This window comes from Chrysochloris asiatica, unplaced genomic scaffold (assembly GCF_000296735.1).
Source record: "Chrysochloris asiatica unplaced genomic scaffold, ChrAsi1.0 scaffold00442, whole genome shotgun sequence".
In the NCBI taxonomy this organism is placed as follows: Eukaryota; Metazoa; Chordata; class Mammalia; order Afrosoricida; family Chrysochloridae; genus Chrysochloris; species Chrysochloris asiatica.
This window is the reverse complement of record NW_006408960.1, coordinates 118,386-140,437: the sequence shown is the minus strand read 5'-3', so window position 1 is coordinate 140,437 and position 22,052 is coordinate 118,386. Positions and strand designations below refer to the sequence as shown.

The 22,052-nt window shown below is 47.1% G+C and overlaps 1 protein-coding gene across 2 annotated transcripts in view; it reads right to left on the bottom strand.

Moving 5' to 3' along the window:
* Nucleotides 1–6,039: 6,039 nt before the first annotated feature.
* The window catches only part of TPM4 (tropomyosin 4), a 34,715-nt gene continuing 18,702 nt past the window's right edge, over nucleotides 6,040–22,052 (bottom strand). For both annotated transcript variants that reach the window (XM_006877099.1, XM_006877100.1), the window contains 6 exons: nucleotides 19,550–19,667; nucleotides 18,415–18,485; nucleotides 16,752–16,827; nucleotides 13,365–13,427; nucleotides 13,207–13,276; nucleotides 6,040–6,122 (listed from right to left, as the gene is read on the bottom strand). In XM_006877099.1, the coding sequence (XP_006877161.1) occupies nucleotides 6,040–6,122; nucleotides 13,207–13,276; nucleotides 13,365–13,427; nucleotides 16,752–16,827; nucleotides 18,415–18,485; nucleotides 19,550–19,667 (481 nt within the window). The remainder of the gene's footprint in view (nucleotides 6,123–13,206; nucleotides 13,277–13,364; nucleotides 13,428–16,751; nucleotides 16,828–18,414; nucleotides 18,486–19,549; nucleotides 19,668–22,052) is intronic.

Sequence of the window (22,052 nt, the reverse complement as noted above, 5' to 3'; positions counted from 1 at the left end):
GGTGGGGTCTCTGCTTGTCCCCAAGTGGTACAAATGATAAACATGCTTGACTGCAAAATCAAAGGTCAGAGGTTTAAGTTCACCCAGAGGCGCCTTGGATGAAAGGCCTTGGAGGTCTACGTCCAAAAAATCAGCCACTGAAAACCCTATAGAGCTCTATTCTTGACACACATGGAGTTGCCCTAAGTCCGAGCTGACTCAACAGGAACCAGGAACTAGCAACATATGCAGGTGCTCCACAATGATCCTTTCTGCCCTAAGTCCTCGGTTCTCACTTTTCATAGCTTCGTGCTGGCTCTCAGTTCCTTATCCATAGTCCAGTAGTCCAGTCATACTTACATGTCCAACTGCTTTTTGGGTTGATCAAAGATACTGTACATTTAACATGTCCACAACGGAGTTCACTTTCCATTTAAGCGAGGGCAGAGGTGGTTCAGTGGGAGAACTCTCACCTTCCACGTGGGACACCCAAGTTTGATTACTGACCAATGTCCCCCCTCACGCACAGCTACCACCCATCTGTCCGTGGAGGCGCGCATGTTGCTGGGATGCTGACAGGTTTTAGTGGAGTTTCTAGTCTTAAGATGGACTGGGAAGAAGGCCTGCTTCCAAAAATCAGCCCATGAAAATCACTGTGGTCTGATTGACAATGGGTCATAGGGATTGTTTGGGACCAGTCAGTATTTCACTCTGTTATGTCTGGGATTGCCATGAGCTATAAACATTTCCACTCAAACATGTTGTTGTTATGTGCCATGGAGTTGGTTCGGACTCATAGCAACCGGTAACAGGGTTTCCGAGGCTGTAAATCTTTACGGGAGCAGAAAGCCTCATCTTTCTCCCGCGAAACAGCTGGTAGTTTCGAACTGCTGACCCATGAGATTAGCAGCCCGATTTGTAACCACTACGCCGCTCAGACATGCATGTCTTGAATTACCTTCTGTGTGATATCTAAGTCTTTGACAACCCTCATGTCCGGGACAGAGGTTCTAAAGAACTCTCGAATCTTACCCCTCCATTTCCACTGCCATAGTCACCTTCTCCTTCCTCCCCACCCCCCATTCTTTCTAACCCAGCCATCACCCTACAGACCTCTCACTATATTTTTTCATTTATTGTGGTTTAGGTCAGCATTTACAAAACAAATGAGTTTTCCATTCAACAATTTACACATATTTTGTTTCACAATAGTTGGAATCCCTTCAATGCCCACTTCCTCTCTGGCTTCCCAGTAGCCCTTTTGTCCTCTCCTGCCTCTTGCTGCCTTCTAAGCTCTGTTTTACGGCCCTTTTTAGGTCTTTTATAAGTAGCTCTGGTAGCGTAGTGGTTACAAACCGGGCTGTGAGCCGCAAGGTCAGCAGTTCGAAACTAGCAGCTGTTCCATGGGAGAAAGCTGAGGCTTTCTGCTCCTGTAAAGATTTACAGCCTCGGAAACCCTGTACAGGGTTGTTATGAGTCGGAACCGACTCCACAGCACACAACCACCAACCACCAGGTATCTTATGGTAAATTATTCTGAGGAGCACGTTCCCCAAAAATGTTCACTTTATAGGTCTGTCTCTGGCTTGGCTGAAAGGTGATCGATCCCTGGGGCAGGGTTCAGTTCTAGGTTTGAAGGGCCACGGTCTCAGTCCCACCAATCTCTATACGACCAATACAGAGGGCTCACTTTAAAACAATCCCACCCATCCCTTATTATCCTGCTGTGTGCCCTTGGCAGTATAGAGCCCCTCACCTCACCCTGTGATTTACTCACATCCCAAAGTCAGAAAGGCCCCAAGAGCTGAGACAGGTTAAATGTAGGTCACTAATGCCAAGAGCTCTGGTAGTGTTGTTGTTGTTGTTAAGAGCCGGGGAGTCGATTCCTACCCATAACGACCCTGTATAGGGTTTCCAAAGAGCAACTAGTGTAGTGGTTATGAATCAGGGTGTAAGTCACTAATCCCAAGAGCTCTGGTAGTGTAGTGGTTATGGATCGGTCTGTGAACCTCAGGGTCAGCAGTTTAACTACTAGCTGTTCTGTAGAAGAAAAGGTGAGGCTTTCTGCTCCTGAAAAGATTTATAGCCTCGGAAACCCTGTACAGAGTTGCTTTGAGTCGGAACCGACTCCAACCAATGCCAAGTGCTGTGGTAACTCGAGATGACAGCCTAAGCAGGAGGGGCGTGGCAAAGGAGGCAACAGACACATAAAGGGTGAGCATTCTAGTAATGATAGGACACTTAAAGGAGAGGATTAGACCTTAGTCTTTGATGTTCTCAGCACCTGGATGTTGTTAACTGCCACAGAGTCAGTTCCGACTCATAGTGACCCTGCATAGGGTTTCCAAGGAGAAGCTGGTGGGTTTGAACTGCTGACCTTGTAATTCGCAGTCTAGTGCTGACCCTCCAGCACCACACCAGGAGTCCAGCACCTGGAGAGACTATCCCAAACCAAAGCCACTGCCATCGACTCAATTTGACTCACAGTTACTCTGGATCATACTTCTGAGGCTGTAAATCTTTGAGAGCAAAAAGTCTCTTTTTTCTCCCATGAGCAGCTAGTGGGTTTGAACTGCCGACTTTGTAGTTAGCAGTCCAGTGCACATCCTACAATGCTATGGAACAGCCAACAACCTGTTGCTGTTGAGATTCCAAGTCATGGAAACTCCATAAATCACACTGAGCTGCATAGCTGGTTTTTTGTTTTTAGTGGCCGTAATCTTTACAGTATAGTGGTTACGAATCGGGCTGCAAACCTCAGGGTCAGCAGTTTGAAACTACCAGCTGTTCCACATGAGAAAGATGAGGCTTTCTTCTCCTGTAAAGATTTACAGTCTCAGAAACCCTGTACAGGGTCGCTATGAGTCTGAACTGTCTCCGCGGCACACAACAATCTTTACAGAGAAGTCCTAGTACGGCGCTCTGGGATAAGGCATTGGACTGAAAGGCCGGTGGTTCAATCTCACTAGCCGTACCTCGGAAACTCTATACAGGGTTGCTGTGAGCCAAAAACGGCTTGAAGGCACTAAACAACAACGATCTTTACAGAAGCACCTGGCTTTTCTTCTTCCTTGGCATCACTGTGTGGGTTGGAACTATCAACTTTCTGGTTACTAAGCTGAGCACAAACAATTTATGTCACCCAGGCACTGGGCAGTGTTGGATAAATGTCAAGCTAGTGTGAAGGAAATGTTTTTCATCCAACTTGAGAACAGAAACCTCTTTGCATATGCACTGAATCTTTTAGTCTCACTTCTCCTTTCTCCCTCCTCCACCTGCTAGGTCCCAAAATAACCCTTTGCTGTTAAATTGATTTTGATTAACAGCAACCCTCTAGGACAGGGGTGGGGAACCTTTCTCTGGCCAAAATTTATAACTCATTTGTGGGCCATACAAAATTATCAACTGCTATATTTGGCCAAATATTTAACTAAGTCACTCCTAAGTTGCTCCTCAGAAAGTCTATACAAGGTCGCTATGAGTCGTAACCAACTCGACAGTACTTAACAAGTGATGGCTGGTACTGTGGTTGCCTTGGCAGGGCCAGACCAAATGATTTTGCGGTGTGGCACTGCAGGATAATTTGCTGGACTGCAAGGTCAGTGGTTCAAACCCACCAGTCGCACCTCAGAAACCCTATACAGGGTCACTATGGACTAACTCAACAGTATTTAACAGTAACAACAAATAGCCCATGGGCTGCACGTTCCCCACCCCAGCTCTAGAACAAAGCAGACATGCCCCAGAGGCTGTAAATCTTTAGAGAAGCCCCATAGAAGGTTTGGTGGGTTTGAACTGCTGACCTTCCAGTTAGAAGCAAAGCACTTCCACTTTAACCACCACCTCACCAGGACTCCTTCCCTGAAATAAGATTACAATTTCGGTCACGGAACCACAGTCATCTTTGACCCACCCATATTCCCCCCGTCATCCTGCCAAGTCAGTCTTGCTTGAGGCTGCTTCCTTCAGATCATCTCTTCCCTCAGGTCCATGGCAACCACTATCGGGAATGATTGAACTATCTTCCTAAATGGTTTTCCTGCCACTTAGTCCACCTCCCCCAACTCGACATTGTCGGCGGGTGTGGTGAAGTCCATTCTGACTCATAGGGACACCATGTGACAAAACCAACTGTCCCTTAGGGTTTTTGTGACTATAATCTTTACAGAAGCAGATGCCAGGTCTTCTTCCTGCGGAAGAGCTTGTGGGGTTTGAATTGTCCAATCTTTCAGTTAGCAGCTGAGCTGTTTGCACCAGAGCTCTGTATTATCCCCACCCTCTTCTAGTCCTTCCTTAAAATGAATGTTAAGTGGTATTGCCTAATGCTGTGCTTTATTGCTTCCTCTTCCACAACTCTGCACTCTGGACCAAATGAAATTACATCTAGGCACTCGTCAGTCTGGGCCCACCTTCCAGCTTTCCTATGGCTGCAACACACAGGTCTCATACTTTCCTGACTTGAGTTACAAGGACTATCCACTTTCGACTTGTTCTTAACAACCTGGCTCAGGCACGCTTGGGGCTAACTAAGAAAAGGAGCTTTTGTGTGATTAAGCACTCTCTCTGCCATATGGAGAACATAATTGTTGCATGAGATGTCATGGTATGAAAGCAAAGATAATATTTGCTAAGATCTTGGCAGGTTATCCTCCCATTCATTCACCACATATTGAGAAGTACAGTTGCTGGTATGCCCCCCACACATTCTAAAAAGGACACAAGTTGTAGTTTATGTAAAAATTTATTTGACCAAAATGTAGAAAAAGAGATACTATTACATATGATACAGTTGCAAGAATCTAAATGAAAAGTATCAGTTTTATTCAATTGCAAGATTTGCTAGTGTATCTCCTGGGTAGTGTGATGCTTAATAAATAGGAGTGAGGGGCAGGGGATGTGGATAAGCTAGAAGCAGGGCGATTTTGGCCAGAACTGTAAACTTGAATTGGCCCCCACACGGCTGGGGAATGTGGAATGTTTCAGCTCCGAGATGTTAACTGAGAAAGCAGAAATGTCACAAAGCCAGCATGTGCAGCTTTGTCTACAAAATACTCCCTATCCAGTTTAACCAGGAGTTTCTCGGTCTTTTATTAACTTGGTCCCGAAGAAGGAATTGAAGACTTAAATCAGCACTCTTCAACCTGTCATTCCCTGAAGGATGGAGATGAAGCTGGACTAATTTACTTTTTCAAATCTCTACTTTGTTCGCAGAGAGACCCCTTCTGCCCAATGTTTGTTAACAGAAAAATCCTTCTAGTCCAGTTTACTGGTGGTGGCCAGCAGTCTTTCTGATGTGGCAACCTGGGGTAGGAATGAACTGCACCATATTTATCCCTGCTGTGTAAATGGTCTCATATCAGAGCAGATAAGCATGGGTCATTACTGGAATAAGACATCTTCTCAAAGGCCAATTTAAAAATGAAAAGAAACGAATAGAGGAGCACAGCATGAAAGACTGTCCAGAGAACATCTGGCTTCTTATTCCAACCATGCCCAAGCATTCTCAAGCTGACTGCTCAGAGGAAGTTTCCTCTGCCCAGTAGAGTTTGTGTGGAAAAGGCCCAAGATGGTTAACCTAGTCTGTCTGTGATTTACGACTTTCCACTACCATCTTTTTTGTTTTACTCTGGATGGAAAATCCCCACCCATATGAATGGGATGGCCCCTGGCCTCCTATAGTGTAACTAACAGTGGCTCAGAAGGCTTTATTCTTCAGCCTTTTCATATTATTGGGGGTCTTCTATTCTCCCAGGAGCCAAATGCCATCATCTGGAGGGCGCATGCTCAATAGGAAACGCCCTGACTACATTAGGAGTAAATGCAACTTAAGGATAAAAAAAGAGAGCTGAAAAAGCTGGTGCCATTTGAAAAAAGGAAGTAATCAATTAGATTAAACTGGTGCTCAAAGCTTCTCTGATACAAAATATTTGGTCACGTATTCATATTTTGCTCGACAATTCCAGCAAAGAGAAAATGCAATAACAAAAGAAACTTCTTACAAGAGAAGAGAAAGACACGGAGCCCTGGTGATTTTGTTGGATGAGGACTCTTCTGTTTTGGTTATATACAGTTCAGTTCGTTTAGTGTCTGATCCAGTGTCTGATGCAAGCCCACGTTCTCTTCTTTGGCCTGGGCAAGTTTTTCTGGTGAGGATTAAAAATGAAGAGAAAAAGTAATTAATATGCATCTCTGTTAAAGGGGGAAAAAAAAAAAAAAAAAGTGTCTAAACCCCAAACAGCTAGAGTGAAATTCACACCAGAGAAAAAGTATGTTGCATTTGAACTATAACTGCCCACTGAGGAAAACGAGGGACCAAGTACCACTATTTGGGAATCAGAAGCATTGTCATAAAAAATAGGGCATTTGGTTAAACATGAATTTCAAATAAACATAAATAATTTCTTCGTAAAAGTGTGTCCCAAATGTTGCTTGTTGTTTTGTGCTGTTGTGTTAGTTCGACTCATAGCAACCTTGTATAGGGTTTCCAAGGAGAGGCTGTTGGATTTGAACCGCTGACCTTGCAGTCCAGTGCTTATCCTATAACAGCACCACACAAGGACTCCACCAAAACACAGTCACTGAGTAGCAGAAATTCAGATTTAACTGAACATCTATTTTGTTTTTAATTTGCTAAATCTGACAACCATCGAGTCAGAATACCTGGATTTAAACCCAATTGTGCCAGTGATGTAAAGCTATCTAACTGGCCTAGGTCTCAGTTTTCCCCATCCTAGTGGGGATATCAATACCAGTGTGTGGGTATGGTGTGTAGTATGAGGCACACACAGGAAATGCTTCAGAACTGAAGGAGTGCTACACAAACTTAAGATTTTAGCCCTAGATGGTGTGGTGCTGCGGGTAAATGTGCTGGACTGCAAGGTCAGTTTGAACCGCAAGGGAGGTGTCTCAAGTTCACCAGCCACTTCTTGGAAACTCGATACAGGATCACTGTGAGTTGAGACAGACTCAATGGCACTTAACAACAACAAATAACACTCCTGCTGTAGAATCAGCACAGGACTGCAAATTTCAAGGTTGGCAGTTCAAACCCACCAGCTGCTCCTCGGAAACCCTATACGGAGTTATGTGTCGAAACTGACTTGAAGACACTTAACAACAACAATGGGTAATTAATAGAGAATCCTTTTGCTGTTGGATGTTACTAAGTGGATTCGGGCTTATAACTAGCCCATGTGACAGAGGAGGGTTTTCTAAGCTGTAGTCCTGGTGTGGCGCTGTCTGCAAAGTCAGTTTGAATAGCGAGGTGGAAGTTTCAAGCTCACTCATCGCTCCTCGGAAACTCTGTATAGGGTGTTGCTATGGGTCGGAACTGACTCGACAGCATTTAACAACTATCTTTATGGCGTTCCTAGGCTCCAGGTCTTTTCTTCCATGGAGCAGTTAGTGGGCTTGAACCCCTGACCTTTTGATTAGCAGCTGACTGTGTAACTATGGCACCAACAGTGCTTCTTTGAAATTTAATTGTTGTTAATTGTTGTTAAGTGCTGTCAAGTCGGTTCCGACTCACAGAGACCCTATACAGAGTTCTGAAGTGCAGCTGGTGGGTTTGAACTGCTGACTTTGTGGTTAGCACCTTAGTGCTTATCCTACAGCGCCACACCACATAGTCCCCTAGTGCTAGTCAATTCGTCTTTAAGCTTTGGTAGGAAAATTAACTTCTATAAAAGTAGGAAAATAAATTGCTATAACCCATCATTCTTTTGGCGTTTCCGGGAATGGCTATTTGAATTCCAGTCTGAATTGTTAATGTGTGTGTATGTGTGTGTAGTGTCACATGGAGTGTGGTGGCTCCAGATGATAAGCACTGAACTGTGAACCATGAGCTCTCAGGTTAGAGCCCAAAGATAAGGCTTTCTGCTCCTGTGAAGATTTAGTCTTGGATACCCTACACCGGGTTCCTTTGAGTTGGAACCAACTCCAGGGTACTTAACAACCAATGCAGTGTCAGGTAGGCAAACCCAGGTAAGTGTAACATGATTGAGATTTAAACTCAATCCATGACCAGTGGGACTCCTGATGTGGAGCTCCATGTAGGATCAGCACTGGACTGAGAACCACAAGGTCGGCAGTTCAAACCCATCAGCGGCTTCTTGGATATCCCATACAGGGCCGCTATGAGTTGGAATCAACTAGACGGCACTTAACAACAACATGACCAGCGGCTTCTTGGGAGAAAGGTCTAGCAAACCGCTTCCATAAAAATTCCAGCCCAGAAACCCCCAAGAGCAATTCTATTTTGTCACACGGGGTCGCCAGTAGTTGGAATCCGCTCGACACATAATGGATTTGTTTTCCTTTTCCTTTATAGGTTATTACATGGCTGAGCTGATAAAACACAAACACACAAGGAAAATGCCAACAAGCGCTATGCGTGACAGAGCGCAAGAGAACTGGCTTGTAAATTTGACTGATAAGTGATAAGGAACTGGGCCTAGATCGAGTAAATTACTGGAGGAAAGCAAAAGGCTTCATAAAACATGATAGGACTGGCTGAGAAGATATCAGAAGGAAAACGAAGAGAATGGCAGCTATTTGCTGTGATTCCTGACCCTTTCATTTGAAATGGCACTAACCCACGTGACTGTGATCTGGAAGCAGGCCATCAGAGAAAAACACTGGCTTCAATTTATGCAGTCTGGATGGACAAATTGTAATCGAGTGCCGAGTATGGGTGAGCCAATTCCTCCAACATCTCATTTAATTCTCACAATGCCTCTGAGCTATCTCGCCTGTATTTTGCAGAAAAGGCCACACAAGATTCAACAATGTGTGTGGAGCTAGGATCCAAACTCAGGATTCCTGACTACAAATTCTGCCCTCACTTCTCTCTTACCACCCAAATTCCCCGGATCTACCTTGTTGCTGCTCGATGGCACATAACAACAACAACAACAACCTTGTTGCTGCTGGTTGCCATCGAGTCGATTCCGACTCCTAGAGAACCCATATGTGTCAGAACTGTGCTCCTTTTGGAAGCAGATTACCAGGTCTCTCTTCTGAGGTGCTTTTTGGCTAATAGTCTAATGCTTAACTGTTGGCACTACTCAGGGACTCCTTTACCATGTTAACTGCCCTTGTGAATTGTCAACAGGTGTGAGCATAACTCTGCTAATCTCTGCAAACAAAGTCCTACCTAGGTGCTTACTCCGACAGAAAGACTATCTAGGCAGGGCTGGGCCGCAGTTATTGCAAAGGGCAGAGATGGAAAACATCATTGGAAAAACCCCGGAAGCAAATATGTACAGAGAGCAAATCAACTGCCCCACCCCCACCCCCACGGCTTGTGATCTTTCCAAGGGCAGGTATATGGCAGTGTGAGGGGAGTGGGTAATTTATGTACATGTTCAGGATGGTGTGTGTGTGTGTGTGTGAACATGGTGAGGCCAGCTGTCAGTGGTATAGGAGGAATACCTATAAAGAAACATGGGGACAGAGCTTTCCCACCTGAATACAAAATTCTACATGAGACATAACAAGCAAACTGTGTTGTTAGCTGCTGCCGAGTGGATTTTGACTCAAGGCGACCCCATGTGTGCAGAGTAGAACTGCTCCACTTGCCAAGGTTGTGACCTTTCAGAAGCAGATTGCCAGGCCTTACTTCCACGGCACTCTGGACAGGTCTGAACTATCAGCTTTCCTAGTAGTTGTTGTTGTTAAGTGCTGTCGAATTGGTTCTGACTCAAACTGACTCTGTATAGGGTTTCCAAGGAGCAGCTGGTGAGCCTGAATCGCTGACCTTGTGATTTAAATTACCTTGCAGTCCAGCGCATTAACCTGCAATGCCACGCCAGGACTTGTGCTTAACCATAAGTGCCACTCAGAGACTCCATAATCAGCTACACTCCCTGTCCTTCCACCCCAAAACCATTGCTATCATCCATTTCACCTTATATCGACTCTCTAAGTCTATCGGCAGAGTAGAACTGCTCCCTAGGATTTTGGTTGGTGGATATGTGCCGGGGAGTTGGTTCCAACTCATAGCGACCCTGAACAGGGTTTCTGAGGCTGTAAATCTTTACGGGAGCAGAAAGCCTCAGCTTTCTCCTGAGGAACAGCTGGTAGTTTCGAACTGCTGACCTTGCGGTTCGCAGGCTGATTCGTAACCACTACACTACCAGAGCTCCTTCTCTAGGGTTTAAGAGGCTGTAAATCTTTATGGGCGCTGACAGACTCATCTTTCTCCTGAGTGGCTGGTGGGTTTGATCTGCTGACCTTGTGGTTAATATTCCAACACTTAACCCACTGCATCACCAGGGCACAAGCTATACAACAACCCATACCCACTACCATCAAGTGGATTCCAACTCATAGCGACCCTACAGGGCAAAGCTGAAATACTCTTTAAGGTTTCTGAGACTGTAAATCTTTATGGGAGCAAATAGCTTCATCTTTCTCCCATGGAGAGACTGGTGGGTTAGAACAATTGACCTTGTGGTGAGCAGACCAATGCCTAAAGCACTGTGTCACCAGGGTTCCTTTGTTGTTTGCCATAGAATCGGTTCTGACTCAGAGGGAGAATGCAGGTTTCCAAGAGTAGACGGTGGGTTTGAACTGCTAACATTGCAGTTACCAGTCCAGTGCTTATCCTACAGCGCCACACCAGGACTCCAGAGCTCCTTTGGTAGTGGTGGTGGTGGTTGTGTGCCACCAAGTAAGTTCTGACTCATAGTGACCCTGTAAAGGGTTTCCAAGGAGTGGCTGCTGAGTTGGAACTGCTGACCTTGAGGTCCCGGACTTATCCTAAAGTGCCACACCAGGACTCCTTTAGTGCCTAAATATTGATCTAACTGGAGACTTCCGTGTCACTTTCAGCGACAAGGGGAAGTTTGGAAGATGTGGCTTGGACTTTCAAAAGTCAGTGTTGCTGGGACATTTTGAGGTGGTGAGGTACACAGTAGAACTGGACAGACTGGCATTTGGATTATCTTACAGAAATCTACAGCATGCCCTCCCCTTTCAACACCCACAGGCAACTAACTTTGAGTTCTTACTAAACCAAGTAATTCCAGGGACGGTTTACTCAGAATGAGGGACGAAAGATGAGAATGCCTCAGTCAAGGCGGCTTGGGACGTGGGAAAGAACAAGTACCTCACTTCCTTTCTTGGGTGCCCCCACTCCCTTTCCCAGCTAAGGGGTGCCCCACAATCCTTTGTGCAGGCTCTTAGAGCAGGGTATAGAGGTGTGCTTCTGTGGGAACTTCCTCCTCTCTCTGGGCACTGCATGAATGTTCTGTGAACCATGAAGACACTGGGAGCCCCAGGCACCATTCCCAGAAAGTAACACAGAAAAGACAAATGAGGAAAGAAGGAAATAAGGAGACCAAACACCACTGCCGCTATTTGAATCCACAGCCGGAATCTCATCCGAGGGCAGCCTCCTCTTAGACCCAGGCCTGCTGGGCTTGGCCAGCTCTGCTCACTGCTAAGTTGCTATCAGGAGGTTTAAAGAGCTGAGTTTCATTTACAGCAATTTCTATTTAATGATGAATCACTACTGTTGGAGGCGTCATGCCAAGCTGACTTTTGTTTCCCTGTTTGCAGGCATAATTTTCTTTCTGGAGCAATTTTTGAAATATACTCCTCAGGTATGTGAGCACACGAAGGTGAACCACGATTTTCTGTTCCAGCGAGGCCAAGGACATCAAAGTCACAGCTCAAAAGCGGCAAATGGAGGAAATGGAAATGAGAGAGCGTGAAGATGAGGACAGCCTGTCTTTATTTCAGTCACAGACACATCAGAAGGCTGGAGAGAGCAAACCAGGAGGCAGGGTGCTGGCACTACCAGCAGCCCCCGGGAGCAGAGGCCCACAGTGAGAAGGACGACTTCGGTATTGTTACAACAGAGGGCAGCACCAAGTGGCCTCTTAGAGAGAGGTCATGTCGTTGAGAGCATGGTCCAGCTCCTCACTGATAGCTTTGTACTTCAGCTTCTGAGCATATAACTCGTCTATAGGGCGCAGGTCCCCAGAGGGAAGAGTTCGGAAGAAGAGATACAGGGGACAAGAATGCGAGGGTCGGAATGGAGGGCCATAGATGAGCAATGTGAGGAAAGAAAAAAACAAAGTGAGAAAACGAAAGAGTGAGTTGGGAGAAAGAGTTGTGTCCCTACATGTAACCTACGGATAAAAAAGGTCTGTGGAGTGGTCTTAGGTCCTGCAGGGGGTGAGCTGTAATAACTCAGCAATGAGTCTTTACAAGTGCGGTGACCAGAAATGGATATGCCCCTCCCCCGCCCCCATTATTCCTGACTTCCTGCGATGCCACCTAGTACAAAGGTTATACTTTGGAATAGGGCATTTTATCTTACGTGGAAACCTCATTTCCCCAATCAAACAGTAAGATGCCTCGACCAACACGCGATCTTTCTGCCCTTTCTAGGCGGGATAGGCCCTTTGGAATGATTTCTGTGTGAACCCTAAGATTCTGGAATTTTCAGGCTATTCTATGAAGAACATTAAAAAAATTGGAACTCTTTAAGCTACGTGGGCACCAGACTTGCAGTCTTCACTGAGGTCCTTATCCAGAATTAGCTGCCAACAAGTTGATTCCGACCCATGACGACCCCAGAGGCACAGGGTAGAAGTGCTCCAGAGGGTGTTCCAAGCTGTGTCCTCTAGGAAGCAGAATGCCAGGACTTTCTTCCAAGGCATGCATCTCTGGGTGGGTTGGAACCGTCAACCTTTTGCCTAGCAGTCAGGCTTTTAACCATTTGTGCTACCCAGGGATTCTATGAGGGAGCTTCACAAAGTGCATGGGAAAATGTCATTAGCTTTTAATTCCAATTTTCCCACACACTTTTTGAAGCCCCCTCGTGTATTCTGTCTAGTTCTGTTTTCTCATCTTGTGATAAACTTTGAGCCCTCTGGAGCGTCTGTGAAAATGGAAGGCACTTCTCAGAATTGAATATATTTAATTTCTAAAGAAGAAGAAAAAACAAAGCCCCACAAAATTAGACAGTTGTATTCGAGTCTCTGTACTCACATATGGACTTAATTAAGCAGAGACCATTAATTTGGATTTCTTGAAAATGGCAATTCTAGTCTGATTCTTATTTGCATTCTCCTGTTCCCATGCCCCAGACTTCCAGATGTGACATCACTCCACACTTGACTCTCTTAAAGGGAACGACCCCCAACTCAGCCCGTCCAGGGACCACGACTGGCGGGGATACAGCATCTAAGGAGAGGAATGAGGACAAGTCCCTACCTTCCAGGTCATCAACAGTCTTTTCCAGTTTTGCAACCGTTCTCTCTGCAAATTCGGCTCGGGTCTCGGCCTGAGAAGGAGCAAGGAGTCACCACTGTTACATCTGGGACCACGCCACCCCAGGGAAATTTGGACTAATTAGGTGTGAACATACTCACCTCTTTCAGTTTGTCAGACACGATTTTAATTTCTTCTTCATATTTATCCTCCTTTTCAGAATACTGTGGGATAAATCAAAATATAACTTTAGAAAAAGGAAGGGGGTAGGGAGAAACAAACGATGCAGGTTCCAAATTCCCTGGAGGAAACACGGTCCTTCAGGTCCTGCCAACACATTGGCCATTCCTAAGAAGCAAAGTAGAGGCTATATGTGGCAAGTTGGGGAAAACCTGGGGGGGGATGGGGGTGGTGGGAAGGGAAGGCATCCCTCTAGAACAGGGCTGAACTGGCAACTCAGATAAAAGCATGATGAAGAAAACGGTGCAGCCACTGGGGAAAACAGCTGGGCAACTCCTCAAAAGGCTGGACAGAGGATTCCACGTGACCCAGTCCACTCCTAGGTGCCCACTCAGAAGAAGTGAAGAAAGGAATAAACCCAGAAACCTGTGCATCCATATACATGGTTAGCCCTCCTCACAAGAGCCCAAAGCTGGAGACAGCTGAAATGTCTGGCCAGAGATGTTGGATAAACACAATGTGGTCTATACACACAGTAAAATATTACCCACTACAAAAAAGAAAACAAAAACTAAATTGCTGAGAGATGGTCTGTGTCTTACTTTGTATGTTTTCACCACAGTAACAACAACAACAACAAAAAGTGTGATGAAGATGAGGCTGATAACTGAATAGAATAACACGCTATTCAAGGCCCTCCACCTAGTTGACTAGGTCTTTGTTTCCAATCCTGTCCTCCACCAACTTCCCCACGGGGCTGGCCATTCTCTGAACATGTCTGCACTGTCTCCTGCCTCCCCGCCCTTGCCTGAGAGAGTTCGTACTGCAGCAGAAAATGTTCCTTTCCTCATGGCTACCTGTTAGAAATGGTATCTGTCCCTCAAGGCTCAACCCAGATTAATACTGTTTTCAGCTCCTGGCTCATGAGGCCCTAATGCCTAACACACTGGGATGCTGCTGCCCAGCCTTGTACTACCCCCAGGATCCATAGGGTTCTTTTGGCTTATTTTCGGAAATTGATAGCCAGACCTTTCCTACTAGTCTTAGTCTGGAAGTTCTGCTGAAACCTACTTAGCATCACAGCAACACACAAGCCTCCACAGATGGGTGGGCGGTGGTTGCACAAGAGGTGTACTGGCTGGGAAGTGAACCCAGGTCTTCCACATAGAAGACAAGAATTCTACCACTAAGCCATCACAGCAACATCTAGATTAACATTGGCCCCAGGGCCTAGCCAAGTGCTTGCTACGGTGCTAGAAACCCTTTAGCACATTTTCCAGATGAAGACACAGTTACAGTGGCTAAGGTATCTGAGGACACAGGGGCAGTTGGAACCTGACTCTGGAATCTATGCTTCCCACTGTCACACTCTATACAGAAGAAGTGGCACCTTGACCAAAGTACTTGTCAAGCTCCCCTACAGCACTCCCAAAACATGGCTATTACTTGGTATGCCCGTGTTTCCCATAGATTAGACTCTGGGCTCTTCAAGGGCTATCTCTGTAACATCTACGCCCATGGCTGGGCATGGCTTTTGGTAAGCATGCATGCACTGCAGTTATTTAATTGTTGCTGTTTCATGCTGTTGAGTTGGTTCTGACACATAGCAACCCTATATACAGTTTCTGAGGAGCGGCTGGTGAGCTTGAAATGCTGACCTTGTGGTTCAAGTTGATTTTGCAGTTCAGCATGTTAACTCACAGTGCTACACAGGACTCCTTACTGGGTACCTGAGTATCACATGTGGGCCAGCTATAGTGCTAGTCCTTGGGATGTATTTTTGAACAAGACAGATAGTTACAAACTAACAAGGAAGGCATACAATTCATTCAGTCACTACAACAAGTATGGAGACAGAAAAAGATAAGAAATGGGTTACCCAGCAGAGAAACAGCCAACTTAGATGAGAAATCCAGAAGAAGTGATATTTAAGTCAAGGCCTAAGGATGAATCCACCATGTTGCTGGGATGCTAGAAGTTTTATGTCACCAACCTTTCAAACATCAGCAGGGTCAACAATGGTGGACAAGTTTTAGTGGAACTTCTAGACTAAGAGGAAGAAAAGAGGCTTGGAGATTGACTTCCAATGAAACTTCTATGGATCACAACAGAAGACTTTTGCTTTGGAGAGATGGGTAACTGGAGGCCATGTCTGGTAAAGCAGAGGGCCAGTGAGGTTAAAGGACATGGATTGGTGAGATGGGCTTGAACAAGCTGGTGGCAGTGAGGATGGAGCAGGACTGGGCATGGTTCCATTCTGTTGTGCCCTGGTCACCATGAGTCAGCTGACTGGAAGACAGCTAACAATAGCAAAGAAATGAGCAAGGTTTTATCAAGTACAGACACACGGGAAGGTGACTCCCGGTTGAGTCAACAGCTGGAAGGACTAGATGAGAAGGGAAACAGGGAATGTGTGAGAGACTCAAAGAGTTGGAGGGCAAGAGGTCAGGGAATGCTGTGCCTGGTAATTTGGCAGGGCCGGATAAACTCGTACACTCCTCCTAACGTGGCTCTTCCCCAGAGTGACTGCTCTGGGAACTGTTTCTGTCTAAAAAGCCCAGTTCCACTTCTGATCTCTGCTGCTGAACCTTCAACAAGGCATTCCTGGAGAAGACTGTGGATTTCAGTGAGTGTAGACTCTGTACTTACACCAACGTGACCAGATCTTCCTAAGAAGAGCCTTAACCCCTCAAAAAACCAAAACCACTGCCACTGAGTTGCTTCTGACTCATGGTACCCCCACATGTATAGAGTAGAACTATACCCCACAGGGCTTTCCAGGCTGTGACTTTTTCTGAAAACACTTCACCAGGCCTTTCTTCCAAGGTGCCTCTAGGTGGAGCTGAGCTGCCAACTTCTCAGTTCCTATTAAGTTGAGTATTTAGCCGTTTGCCCCACCCAAGTGCTCCTAAAAACAACTAAACGCGATCCTGATTCAGGGTAAGCCCAAGTGTGTCAGAGCAGGACTGTGCTCCATCGGGTTTTCAAGAATCGCCAGGCCTTTCTTGCGTGACACACTGCTAGTTGAGTTTGAACTGTCAAACTTTAGGTTAACAGTCAACTTTGCACCAGTCTAGGGGCACCTTACCAGGTGCCAGCCTCACAGTTTGTCTCCGTGCTCATTTGAAATGAAGATAAAATATAGTGCCAGGACCCCACTGAATAAAGACCTGTGAGTCTTTGAGGGAAGCCAAGCCACTGGACACCTGTCTGTATGAGGAAAGGACCTGGTTGCTGGACCCCAAAGCTTCTGTTATCAACATAAGGTCCGATTCCCGATATAGTCTGGCATGCTCAGCTGTCCCTCGGGGGAAGAAAAGGACACAGGTAAGCAGGTAAGTCACCCTCAAACCCAAGCCGCCACCCACCTTTTCTGAGGCTGCCTCAAGTGATTTCAGATTGTTGGTGACATTCTTGAGTTCTTCTTCCAGGTCACCACATTTTCTGCACAAAGACAAAGGGGTTTTGTGACTCACCCTCCTTCACAGCAGGAAGTTTCCCCCAGGAGGTGTTTTCACCATGAGCCCCGGGGGTGGGGGTGGGGAATGTGGGGAAACTTTTTTCAGTGAATTCTTCTATAAGGAAAGGCTGTGTACTTATCAAAGTCCAATCATACCAGGCCAAGGCCCGGCGAGCCTGGGAGTCTCTGAGAGCTTTGTAAAGGGCTCCTGCCAAGGCTAAAAAGCACAAGGCCTTGTGAAATCTGTGATTGATGAGGCCGACTCCGGAAGCTGGAAGGAGACCTGAGCAGGAGACTGGGAGACGGCAGCCAGTGTACACTGGACGCTGGGGGCAGGTTAGTGAAGTGCGAGCTCTCGAGGTTCTGCACTGGATTCCTCAGTCCCTGCCAATGGGAGAGGCGTTCCCCCGTTCTCACCTCTCCCTCAGGAATGTGCCACCGCCAAGCACTGACATCAGGAGATGAGCATCTAGATACTGCCAGGGTAGCACGGCTTTCCGAGACAGAGAGCCTTTGGGGAAACGGGGCTCTGGGACTCTCTCTTACAATGTTATAGACTACACTGTGTCCCCTAAAATCTGTGTTGGCATCCTGATGCCTTCATTCCCTTTAGGAAGTGGGTTTTCTTTGTAGTTAAGTGTTGCTGTTGAGTGCTGTGGCGTCATTTCCAACTCATAGGGAACCCGTATAGATTATCTGAGGAGCCAATCTTGTGGTTAGCAGGCCAGCGCTTAATCCTATAGTGCCACACCAGGATATCAGTGTTGTTGTTGTTGTTGTTAAGTGCCATCGAGTCAGTTCCGACCCATAGCCACTCTGCCTAGGAGTTCCGAAGAGCAGCTGATGAGCTTGAACTGCCAACCTTACAGTTCAAACGGCTTTACAGTCTGGCGCATTAACCCACAGCGCCACACCAGGGCTCCGGATATCAGTGTAGGGACTGCCTTAAGCTAACTGCTTCAGAGACTTAAAAGGAGATGAGACTCAGAAGGAAGCATTGTTGTTGTTGTTGTTAAGTGCCATGGAGTTGGTTCCGACTCATAGTGACCCTGTACAGCGTTTCCGAGGCTGTAAATCTTTACGGGGGCCGAACGCCTCATCTTTCTCTCACGGAACTGCTGGTAGTTTCGAACTGCTGACCTTGCAATTCGTAACCACTACGCTACCAGAGCTCCTTGGGTGAAAAGAGAAGTCCCATGCAGACAAGCTGAAAAAGACAAGGATCTTCCCCCAGAGCTGAAAGAGCCTTCCCCTCAGACTTCGTCTCCTGAATTGTGAGAAAACACTTTCTGTTCTGCAAAGTGCCCCACTTGAGGTATTTCTGTTACAGCAGCTCTAGCAAACTGAGACATACACTAATCTCCCTCTCTGTAGGAACAGCCCACATGTGGACATCATTCCCAAGACAAGAAGAACAGGTATCAGCTCTCTTTGTCACCAAAAGGAGGGACTGAGCTTCTCAGGCGCCCAACCACTTCAGCAGAGGGCTTAGGCCAGAGGCAGTTCCCCACACAGGCAACTCCCGCCCCGCAGCAGGGCTGGATCCCAGTTCGTCCGGTTCTGCCACTCACAGTTCAGACACCTCCGCACGTTCCTCCGCTCTCTCCAGCTCACCCTCTAGGATGACGAGCTTCCGAGCTACCTGTGGAGACAGACAAGCCCAACCAAGACTGACTCCCGACACCCTCTTCATGTAGGTCATCCCCCAGGGGTCCCTGTGCAGACAGACGAGCCATGGGCTCAGAACATCTGTAGCATGGGGCTTCCTGCCAGCTGTTCAGCTCAGGGAGTCCTGAGTTGCTGTCCAGTTTCTCTTGAGCTTTCAATTCCTGGAGACCCCGTATGTGACAGAATGCAACATAGAGTCTGACCTTTTGGGAGCAAAGTGCCAGGTCTTACTTCTGAGGTACCCCTAGGTGGGCTTAAACCACCACCCTTTCTATTGTCCACAGTTTAACCCTTTATACCACCTAGCCGCTCCCTTCTATAGGGTTTTCAATGCCTGACCTTTTGGCAGTAGGTCACCAGGCTATATTCTTCTGAGGTGCCTCTGGGTGGACTCAAACCTCTAACCTTTGTTAGCAGCCAATGCTTGTATCACCAGGGACTCCGGGGGAATATCTAAATTTCTACCCTTGGGCCTCAGGAGTGAGGTGGGGAGGAAGGGAAAAAGGCATTAGCCAAGGGGGTGAAGAAGAGAGCATGGGCTTTCCTGGTCTACAGATTCAGGGCTGAGGATGACAACATGCTGCCAGAAGGTCCCTGGGTACAAGTGGTTTGTTGTCAGACACTAATCTGAAGGTGGGTGGTTTGAACCCAATCAACAGATCCGCAGAAGAAAGACCTGGTGATCTGCTTCTGTGAAGATTATGGTCAAGAAAACCCTAGGGAGCAGTTCTACTCTGTCACATGTGGGGTTGCCATGAGATGGCCACAGGACTGGTGTTTTGGTCTGTGCTGCCAGAAAGCCCAGCTGACAGACGTGAGTGATTTAATCAGAGGTTTCCCCACCCGACAGAGCTCTCCAGGACCTTTGGTCCTATGGAAGGTACAGTTTTCTAGCCAAGGGGTTGCCTCTAGAGAAACAAATGTGCGTGCAGGACAGCTGACCTAACCAGAGCTTCCGCTGAGCATCCCTGCTTCTCCTTATCAGCACACCCATTTCCTCCCTGCTTCCTCTTGCCACCACCCTCCAGCCCTGCTCACCTCCTCATATTTGCGGTCGGCCTCCTCAGCAATGTGCTTGGCCTCCTTGAGCTGCAACTCCTGAATCTCCATCTTCTCCTCGTCTTTCATGGCCCGGTTTTCTATCACCTTCATGCCTCTGCCAAGAGCAACTTCATCAGGACTGCCATTTACTCCCCTTCCCCAGTGCTATTCACTTCCCCTGCGCATGTCAACATCATCATCTCCAGTATCAGATGAGCACCACGCTCCACAGATGACCCTCTGCAGGCCTGCCACAACCCAACTCACAGACTGAGAGCCAGCCATATGCTCCCTCGATGTTCACTGTTATGGATGGAATTGTGTAGTATTATTGTTGTTGTGTGCTGTGGAGTCGGTTCCGACTCATAGCGACCCTGTACAGGCTATAACTCTTTACGGGGCAGAAAGTCTCATCTTTCTCCTGTGGAATGGCTGGTAGTTTCGAACTGCTGACCTTGTGGTTTGCAGCCCGATTCGTAACCACTACGCTACCAGAGCTGTGTATGTATTCCCTCCCCAAAATGTGTATGAATTCTGATCTCTGTATCTATGGATATGGCTGTGTTTGGGAATTGGGTTTTCTTTGTTATGTTCATGAGGCCACACCAGAGGCCACAACATTGGTGTTAAGTGCTGATTCACAGGGATCCTATATAGAGTTTCCAAGGAGCAGCTGGTAGGTGTGAACCTCCGACCTTGTGGTTAGCAGTCCACTGCTTCTCCTAGGCTGGGCCCTAAACCTAGTTACTTCTGAGTTATAAAGAACGGCACAGACACAGACTGTTCGTTACTGCTCAGTCAGTTCCAACTCATGGCGCGCTCCTGTGTACAGACTAGAACTTGGCTCCATGGGGTTTTCAGAAGCAGGCCATCGGAAATTTCTTTCAAGGTGCCTATAGGTGGGTTTGAACTGCTGAAGGGACTCCACAGTACAGACACAGGGACAAGCAAACGGGAGACAAGCAGATGCCGTGAGAAGATCACTAAGAACCGAGGAACGCTGGAACTACAGAGGCTGAGCCCGAGGACCTTTCCCGGGAGTGAGAGAGACTTCCTCCAGAGCTGGTATCCTGGATTCGACTTCTAGCTTCCAGAACGGTGAGAAAATAAATTTCTGTTTTTTAAAACCACCTACTTGTGGCATCTGTGCTACAGTTGTTGAGGATACGAAGACACAATTGCCAAGCACTGTCCTACAGGCACTTTGAAAAAGGTGTATTATCCCCATTTTACAGATGAGAAAATTGAGGCAGCAAGATTAAGTTCCAGGTCTCTGATAGTTGGTGGCTGTTAGCTGCCATCGAGTCAGCCCTGACTCATGGCAATCTCATGCGAACAGAACAAAAATACTGCCCAGTTCTGAGCCATCCTGTGATTGGACCAGTCGTTTCACTGGCTGATTTCTGGAAGCAATTTGCCTGGTCTTACTTCCACGATACCTCTTGGGTGTGTTAGAACCACCAACCTTTCAGTTCATAGTCTTGTGTTTAACCATTTGTGCCACCCCCACCCCCTCCAGGGACTCCTTCAGATGAATTAGAGAACTTTGCAGAAGCCCCTCAAGGCTAATACATCAGTATGTATGGAGTCTGCCCAGAACAGAGCAACACACACAGAGCCCCAAACCATGGAGTCAAATGCCTTGCTGCACACATTAGAACAGACCTGCTAGGGGCTTCCTGGCTGTAATCTTTCCAGAAGCAGATTTCTAACCCCTTCTTCAGCAGGTGGGTTTGAACTGCCAACCTTTAAGTTACTAGGTGAGTGCAAACGATCCCTGCCACCCAGGGACCCACTGAAACACAGCATTCTCCCTGTCAGATATCCCCAAAGGCCTCTGGTGTCACTGTGCAGACCAGGGAATGGCCTTCCCAAGCTCTGTGCCATTGGGAGGTCTTTGAAGTGAGACATCTGGCAGAGAAGTCAGCACAGAGGAGAAGGTGGCTATCCTATGGAGATCACTAGGGTTACAAACACTGACAGGGACAAGAAGCTTCTCCCTGAGCTGACAGAGAGCCTTCCCCTAGACCTGAGGTCCTGCATTCAGACTCCCAGCCTCCTGAATGGTAAGAAAATAAATTCCTGTTCATTAAGGCCACCAACTTGTGGTATTTCTGTTACATCAGCTCTAAGAAACTAAGACACCATGGGAACAACTCAGTCAGACTCTATGAATCTCCACTTATTTTTTAAACCTCCAGCTTCCAGCCCTAACAGCACTATCAGAAAGGACTCCCGGGCCGGGAGTGGGTCCAGTGAGGATCCTGGTGGGGTCGTGTGGCAGACGTGTAGTGCAGTGACCACCGTCTGGCCCACACCATCACCACACACGGACCCTACTGACCGCCCTACATAGTCCTCAGCTCTGTGAGTCAGACAATCTACTGTGCTTGTCGTGACAAGGCGTGTCAGAGAGCCTGCCTGGAGGATGGAGAACCCAGCCTCAGGTCATAGACACGAGAATGTTTACCGCCCCAGTGTGCACTGTTGTGATCTAACA